General features: G+C 34.3%; 1 protein-coding gene across 1 annotated transcript in view; it reads left to right on the forward strand.

Moving 5' to 3' along the window:
* PRMT3 (protein arginine methyltransferase 3) overlaps positions 1-9,310 on the forward strand; it is a 178,686-nt gene that overhangs the window by 119,703 nt on the left and 49,673 nt on the right. The window contains exons 12-13 of the mRNA XM_007955901.2: positions 345-532; positions 3,279-3,365. Of these exons, the coding sequence (XP_007954092.1) occupies positions 345-532; positions 3,279-3,365 (275 nt within the window). The remainder of the gene's footprint in view (positions 1-344; positions 533-3,278; positions 3,366-9,310) is intronic.

A 9,310-nucleotide genomic window follows, 5' to 3' on the forward strand; every position in this document is an offset into this window, starting at 1 on the left:
AGTAAGGATCCAGTACCTTTTTTAAAAAAATCAGTATAAGTTTTAATGTTTTTAAATATGTTCATTTCAGAATGGCTTATGTTACTTACTTTATTTTAATTTTTATAATTGGAAGTCATAATTGGAATCCTTATTTTAATTTTACCATCATGATAATGGGTATCTTTTTTTTCTTTTCCTAAGACGCTGCGAGATGATACTTGGTTATTTTCCCTGATCTACACCTTCATTAATTTGGGGAAATACTTCTCCCCCATTGCTAATAATCCATACTTAGCCTTAAAAGAATCCTATGCTGTCATAGGGAGCTAATGCTGAATTGTTGGGCATTTTATTTGTTACAGTCTATCCTGACATTTGCACCATAAGTCTTGTGGCAGTGAGTGATGTGAATAAACATGCTGATAGAATTGCCTTTTGGAATGATGTCTATGGCTTCAATATGTCTTGCATGAAAAAAGCAGTTATTCCAGAAGCTCTTGTGGAAGTTTTAGATCCAAAGACTCTTACTTCAGACCCTTGTTGTATTAAGGTAAGTGTTTTACCAGTTTTGCTCTTTTATATCAGTATTGCCATTTTTCTTAGTTTTCATTTGTGAATTTAGTATTTGCATTCAGTAAGTTGACTTTATATATGGGCAGTAATAACTTTCAAACAGTAATAACTCTTCCAATTTTAATCAGTCTAAAACATCCTGAGGGAGCTCTGGTAGCATAGTGCCTAAGGCACTTGACTGCTAATCAGAAGGCTGGCGGTTCAAACCCACCAGCCACTCCTCAGAAGGAAGATAGGGCAATCTACTACCCTAGTGATACTGCCTCCGAAACCCAAGGAGGGGTCGCTGTGAGTCGGTTGGACTGGATGACACATAACAACAACAGCAAAACATCCTGAGGTCATAATTTTTATCAGTTGTCTGTATCATTCCTTTGCAATCACTTCTCTTTATGTATTGAAATTCCTTACACTCACTTTTATAATACTTCAAAGCTAACTCTGAACAGGTCAAACCTTTTACTTTGGTTTGGTTAAGGCTGCTGTATTGTCATTTATGCTTCCTCACCACCTCCTGGCTTTATCCGAGCCTCTCATTAACAGCCACATTATTCACTCATCATCTGTTCCACTGAGTTTAACTTCTCTCATTCAGATTGCTTCCAGCCTTTGCGGATTAAGTAATTACAGTGAATTTGCCCGTGGAAATAAAGCCCCCTACTATGTTCAGGTTTCTCAGTTAATTCCTTTTGTGTTTTATTATCTTACTCCTTCTAATGTTAATCTCTAGTTTTATTGTGATTGTTGTAACAAATTTACATGAGGTGAGTAATAACTTTGCAGTGAAAAGTCATATTGCTTGTCTTAAAACTATTTCAACTAAACAGTTAAATAAATATAGTTTGTTCAGCATTAGGCATAGAATAGCATTTCCTCTTTTTAGTCACAGTATTACTTTCATAGCATCAATAATTATTCTCTACACAAAGTAGATATTCAGTAAATGTTTATTAATTTTCTTAAATATCTAAAGTATTGAAAATTAGCATTGAGTAATAAACATGTACAGTTTCTCAACAAAAGCCTGCTGATTGAATAGCATTCAGCTTTTAAGAAGAGAAACAGTACTGCCAGCTGGATAATTGTAGGTCTGTTCATTGCTCTGGTACATTGATAGTGTTTAGGGATTTATTTGGGCTCTTTGGCTCAGAATAGAAGTGTGTGTTATAGCCAGCTCAGCCTTAAGACTTTGCAGAAAGTGAAGAAAGGGGACTGGTTCTCTGGTGACCTCTTTGCTTAATGCCAAAAACAGCTATGAATAAATAGCTGAAATAGAAAATTTAGGACTGAGAAATGAAGGTGTTTAAAAACTATACATACTGTCTTTGTTTCTTAGTGTCACTATAATAGATACCAGAAGTAAGTGACTTTATCAAACAGAAATTTATTTTCACAGTTTAGAAAGCTAAAAGTCCAAATTCAGGGTACCAGCTCTAGGGTAAGGCTTTCTCTCTCTGCCGATTCTAGGGGAAGTTCATTCCCTGCCTCTTAAGCTTCTTTTCCTTGGGTGTCTTCCTGTGGCATGGCATCTCTCTTCCCCTCGCTCTACTACCTTCTTCTGTGCCTAGTCTTTTTTTATGTCTCATAGGTGCTGAGTTTAAGACACACCCTACACTACTATAGTCTCATTAACATAACAGAAAAGTTCTGTTCCCAAATGAGATTACTTCCACAGATATGGATGGGTGTTTATGGATTAGAACACATATTTTTAGGGGGACACAATTCAGTCCATAACACATACCCCTTTTCTTCTTTGTTGTTAATGTTATTTATTTATTTAAGTAAAGTTAATTTTATGTTCCCCAGTCCTCTAACAAATAAAAGCACAACATTCTGACTTTGTTTTTGTTTTACTTTTTAAGATTTTTTTCAAACTGTTTTAAATAGAGTAATGCCCCACTTATGTACTCATATGTTGTATGAATTGTGTTCACTATGTGATTAAAAAAAACTGTTTTAAATAGAGTAATGCCCCACTTATGTAGTCGTATGTTGTGTGCATTGTGTTCATTGTGTAATAATTGGCTAATGGCAAGTCACCTGACAGCATTTACATCACACTTCCAGTCAGGCTAGTGTAATTGACATTCAGATTCCATCCACTCTTCAAAGGAAATGGAGGATTTGAACCAGGGCAGAATGGGAAAATAAGCACTCTTTGTAACTGGCTTTGCTGCTTGCTTTGAATTGTTATGGTTTTCCTATATCTTAACAAACTTTTCTTCAGATGCTGTTACGAAAATGAATTCTGAAAAAAGGAAAATAACTTGTCCTCTTCATTAGCATATGTTTTCAAGCTGATATTTCCTATAAAAATGTTTACTATTACCACAGATTTATAGCATGTTTTCCAAGAAGAGGCAGATTTTGTATAGACGATAAGATCCAAACTTGTAGGTAGAACACAGAAAAGCATGTTTGTATTTGCATAGTTATGTACTATTTTAGTGTGTGTTAGAAAAACTTTGCCACATCAAAATCACAATTTGATATATAGTATTGCTTATAACAAGGTTGGGTGGAAAATACTAATTTGATTTAAAGAAATATTAACTAAATAATAATGCTGGTAGCCCTCAGATTTGGGAGTAATCCTAAAAGTCATGTGAATCTTTGCAAAACACTGGTTTATAGTAATCCTTTTTGCATAAAAAAAGAAGTAATGTTCATCTTGGTTTTTCCATTATTTTTACTAACCTCTCCCCTTTTTTAATGGGTAGCATATAGATTGCCATACAACATCTATCTCAGATTTGGAGTTTTCTTCAGATTTTACCCTGAAAATAACGAAGACTTCAGTGTGCACGGTAAGCTATTTAAATCTACTTTCACAATTTGACTAGTAGTGCAGTTGATTGGCAGGCTAATGCATTAATTACCAGGCTTGTGATAAATGAAAAAGACTATTGCCTTTGACAGTCCATTTTTGCCTTTACTTGGCCATTGAGCAGATCTGTTTTAATAGGTCAGTAAACCTCAAAAAAGTTAGTACAGTTCAATAGAGAAAGTATTAGGAGATCATGTTTACATAATGATTTTTCTTTATAGATTCTCCATTAATCTATCATATTGAAAGCACTCAATTTCATCTTCAAAGATAAAAGTTCATGTCTTACTCCCAGTGACTGCCACCCCAAACTCTTAAAACTTAATTTAGAAGGAAATAAAATGTTTATTTAGTGTAACATACTTCATAATTTTTATGAAAACTAATTAATATCAATCTACCATTTTTTAATGAATCAACCTAGTATAATAAAACAACCATGGGTTTTAAAAAAATAAGCCAGACCCGAATTCACATTTGGTTCTGTCACTTGCTAGTTTGTTACTTTGTTCAAGTTATCTAAATAATCTGTATCTTAGACTTTTCAACAGCTTTAAGAAATATAAGAATAATTATTCTTTTCTTAAAAACTTATTATACTGGTTAATAAGATAATGTATGTGAAAGTACCTGCAGTGTAGCCAGAAATATTAGGTTATTAAAAAATACTAATATTTTTATTTCTAAAGAATTTCTAAATGTATGTTAATATTAAGATAATGATTTTTATATTTATTGGGAGACTTAAAATGTTGATATAGTGTGGGCATTTACTAAAGAAAATTAGAATTTATATAGATGGTAGTGATATGAAAATATTTAAAAATCCTATCATTTTAAAAATACTGATCATATCTTTGAAAGTTAAAATTTTTATGAAAATTATATTATGAACAATGATGTGTAAAACATTTTAATCATGTTAACTCTGACTCTTTAATATGACTCTTTTAAACATTTTGTTCAGATTAACATGCAGACTTGATGGCTTCTTTAAAATTAATTAATTTTGATCCAGTAATTATTGTATGTTCACGTGAGTTTAACAAACAGTGTGGTTTGATGTTTTGAGGAATACTTTTAGGTGAAGTTAGTTCTATAATTTTTTTTTTCTTCACCCTTTAACAATTTTTAAGTTTCTTAAGGGCGGGAATGTTTTCTTTTTCATCTTTATAGTCTCCATACCAAGCACAAGTGAATATGGTCGTTTTCATTCATAAATGGTGCATTTTGTGTCCAGGTAGGATTTTTTTTTCATCAACGCCTCTGGAATTTAGTTTTATAATTTTTAAAAGCTATATATCTAGATTCCAGATTTATGATTTTGGGGTATTCATTATATTCATCTGTTTAATTAATGAACAGCAAAATTTCATTCTCCTTACTCGTTTCCCCAGATTTTCTATTCTATTTATATTTGATTAATTGAAATTACAAACTAAAGGCTTACTAGATTCACTCTGTATTTCAATATTGTAGTACTTTAGAGTTGAGAAAGGACAGACCATCTTGATTAATGAAAATCAGTCTAAAAGGGAATGCTTAGAAAGAAATTATTTGTCATGTTATCAGTATTATTAAATAATAATATTTTATATCTTATTATTTTATCCTGAAAATCACATGATCATCGTGTAAATCAAAGTGGAGCATATGTATAACTCTAGTGAAAAATCTCAAAAATTGTGTTTATTTTAGTTGCACATAGTTTTGAACTTTATATAGACAGAGACACTGACTTTCGTTGTAATCTTTATTTTTTGGTTTATTCATCATAATTCTTAGTTTCAGACAACAAAATCCAATGATTTGTCTAAGTAGAAAAGGATTTATTAAAAAGAATAAAATAAGACCTGAAGGAACAGACTGTATTTTCAAAAATTCCTAAAGCCACACCCTAGCACTGGCCTGCTGGATAAAAAGCTGCCTTCACCAGTGTAGGCCCTCTAAACTCAACTGCCTCCATGAGTGGTAGCTGCCACTGACAAGCCCAAAAGAGCCATAACCCTTCACTACCATCTGTTCTGTGCAGCCTGCCCCCCAAGTCATATTTCATATTGGTCAGTTCCTCCCCACAAATCTTCATTCAGCACATCTGCTTGGTTGAATCTAGGTCACATGGAAACTCTGTTGTTAGATGCCATTGAGTCAGCTCTGACTCATAGCGACCCTATATACAACAGAATGAAATACTGCCCCGTCATGTGCCATCCTCACAGTCCTTGCTATACCTGAGCCCATCGTTGCAGCCACTGTGTCACTCCACCTTGTTGAGGGCCTTCTCCTTTTTCACTGACCCTCCACTTTACCAGGCATGATACCTTTCTTCTGGGACTGGTCCCTTCTGACAGCATGACCAAAGTAGGTGAGATGAAGTCTGGCCATTCTCACTTCCAAGGAGCATTTTGGCTGCCATTCTTCAAGGCAGATTGATTCTGTGTGACGCTAGTGATCACAAAATCTTGGAAAGTGGTTTTAGCTATAGTAGTTTAATCTGCAGAAACAGTTTTAGAAAACAAATAGACAGTTGTTTTCTACTTCTGCTTATTTGGGATGGAGTTTAGGAAGTTGTATGTTAAAGGAAACTGTTGTTATCCTTTCATGATTTTAGTTTTATGTGTAAATGTAAGAGGATAAAATGAGAAGGAAAAAAATGCTAGTAAAGTCTTTTTAATCCAAAGATTATAATTATTATAATACAGAAAGTTTGGTATTGAACAATATAACTATCAAACAGATGCTTGCTGCATAGTCCCTGTACGTTCAAAGTGTTCCCTAAGAAAATGATTGGAAATAGTTATATTTTCTTATATCTATATAAAGTACCTTATAGATTTACATTTTTATTCACAATTTGCCTGAATGATTTTAATAAAAGTATGCTTTGAAATGAGTCAGGCCTTGGCATTGGGAGGAAGGTGGCAGGAGGTTGGAATGTATTTGTATCTGTCTGGTTAGTGCTGAGTAATAGTTGTGTAACAAACTTCAAGAGGAATCTGTTGTTTCAAACCATATTTATTGGATGTATGCCAGGTACCTAAGCTAAAATTGGTACTACTTAGCATCGAATGCTAACTCTTCTAAGATTAGTCTGTTCATATAAATTGTCTTTTGTGATGTTAATATCTCACAGTCATCGAACAATTCCATGCCAGGCAAAGTCCTAATCACTTAACAAGCCTTATTTTAGTTAGTCCTCACAATAACTGTTTATTCTCATTTTACAAGTGAAGAAAAAAAATAAATCACTATAGTGTTTTACTTGTGAAATAGAAATCTTTACTCTCTTCTGACCCAAAGAAGGTCAGAATCCCAAGGTTTAGTTGGGATTACACAGACTACTAAAAGAACATAGAGAAAACGTTATGACTTAGATATTTGGGCTGTGGAAGAAACCAGGATGCATGATGCATTTGAAACAGATCTGAAAAATCTGAAATGTGTTGCATTTGAACAGATTTGAGTATTGTCAGCCAGTAGTCTAGCACTTGTTGAGTGGAAGGGGAAAGAGGATAGATAGAAACCAAACTCACTGCTGTCAAGTCGGACCAGACTCACAGCGAGCCCTTCTTGGGTTTCTGAGGCGGAATCACTATGGAAGTAGATTGCCTAACCTTCCTTCCGAGAAGAGGGTGGTGAGTTTGAACCGCCAGCCTTCTGGTTAGCAGTCAAGTGCCTTAGGCACTGCTCCACCAGAGCTCCCCTAAGCCTGACAGGAGTAAGGTATTTTGCTTAATGCTTTGATTTAGTTTTCATTGTGAGTTCTAAGTATCCATCCATCTCTACTCCATCCATCACTCTTTTGCTCTTTAGGGTAATGCTGCCTTCTACTTTTTCCCTACCAATTGCTTGTGGTTTCTTAAGCCTGGACTCTAAGGCTGCTTTTGAATAAATAGGTTAGCCGTCCACCTTGCTTGATAATAATCCATTCTAAAAGTATTAAAGACAATGAGTACCTAATTGGAACTTTCTCCTTTTATATAGTCAGGAGAATTACAGAAGATACTGAGGAAAAAAAGAAAACCAATACCTGGATAGAGAAAGTATCTTTGTAGTGCCCCTCCCCTACATCTCTCACACACACACACACACATACACACACAGAGAGAGAAAGGACATTTCATAGCATTATTTATTTAATGTTTTGCATTTACAAATTTGGAATTTTAACATGATATGTAGTATTTATATATAAATATTTTGAATGTTGGTTGCCTATCATGGTTGGATGAAAATTTTCCAGTGAATACCAATAACACATATGTAACAATTTTTTGAGCATATGTTCACTTATTATATGATATTACTGACAGTTTAAGTAAAATTGCCTGTGTTTTATGATGGAATATGAAGGTTTATGTAGCAACAGACATTTCATCTATTACGTCAGCCTACCTACCCTTGCAATAAATAAACTATAAAGTCCATTATTTTTATGGAAAGTTTATGTGTATTCAAAAGCAAATGGTTTGAGGCTATAAGATCCGGAACCAATACATTTTGTCTTGTCAGTTCTGATTTATTTTCAATATCGTTTGTGTAATTACATAATGCTTTCTTTATATCCCAAAACCCAAAAAACCAAACCTACTGCCATCGAGTCAGTTCCAACTCATAGTGACCCCCATAGGGTTTCCAAGGCTGTAAATCTTTATGGAAGTAGAAATTCTAATCTTATACCCTGGAGCAGCTGGTGAGTTTGAACTGCCGACCTTCTGGTTAGTAGCCAGATGCCTTACCCACTGCACCACCAGAGCTCTTTCTTTATGTCCCAGCAGCATTTATGTTAGCATCTGTCTATAAGCTCCTCAAGGAGCTCTGGTAGCATAGTGCCTAAGGCACTTGACTGCTAACCAGAAGGCAGGAGGTTCAAACCCACCAGCCCCTCCTCGGAAGGAAGGTTGGGTGATCTATTTCTGTAGTGATACTGCCTCGGAAACCCAAGGAAGGTTCGCTATGAGTTGGATCTGACTCAACAGCAGTGAGTTTGGTTTTGGTATGAGCTCCTCACAGCTAGTATTCTCTTTCATAATCATTAAATGACTATTAATAAAGGTTTTTGTATTACAAATGAGTTATTTGCCTTAAAAATGAAAATAATTTAAGGTGATTTGATCAAATTACATGCTTACATACATAAATAATATCTTTGGCATGTAAAGATTTTTATTTGATAAGTCATCTTAATCATTTTTATATTTTAAGTTCAGCTTAGTATTTTTCTTTTATTCTACTTTTCTGTTATCATCCACTGGAATAATGACAGTTTTCAGTTTGAACAAACTTTCCTTAATATGGAACCTCATTTAATAAAATATTTTATTTTTCCTAGGCATTTTCCTTTTAGTACAGCTGTTAAATTAAAGGTAAAGCGATGAATCAGAAATGGTAGACTTGCTTATATTTTTACTTATGAAGATCTTGGAATAAAGTCCTTATTTTGGATTTTATAAAACTACATTAATACTGTCATTTAAGAGATATTTAATATTTTTGTCATCTTAGTTTTTAAAATATTTATGTTGATTCTGAGTATAAAGAATTAATGTATCACCCAAATCCTAATAAAAAAATTAAAAAAAAAAAAAAAGAATTAATGTAAAGCGCCGTAGTGGTGCAGTGGTTAAGTGCTCAGCTGCTAACTGATAGGTCAGTGGTTAAAACGCAGCAGCTGCTCTACGGCAGAAAAGACCTGTTGATCTACTCCCGTAAAGATTATAGCCTAGGAGACACTTGGGCGGTTCTATTCTGTCCTGTAGGGTCACTTTGAGTCGGAATAGACTTGATGACAAACAGCAACAAATGGCAATATGAGTGAATATTCAGTTTATTGTTGTTGTTATTTGCCGTCGAGTCGGCCCCGACTCATAGCGACCCCTCCTTGGGTTTCCGAGGCAGTATCACTACGGAAGTAGGACTGCCCAA

This window comes from Orycteropus afer, unplaced genomic scaffold (genome assembly GCF_000298275.1).
Source record: "Orycteropus afer afer isolate SDZICR_OR568_19922 unplaced genomic scaffold, OryAfe1.0 scaffold00014, whole genome shotgun sequence".
Classification (NCBI taxonomy): Eukaryota; Metazoa; Chordata; class Mammalia; order Tubulidentata; family Orycteropodidae; genus Orycteropus; species Orycteropus afer.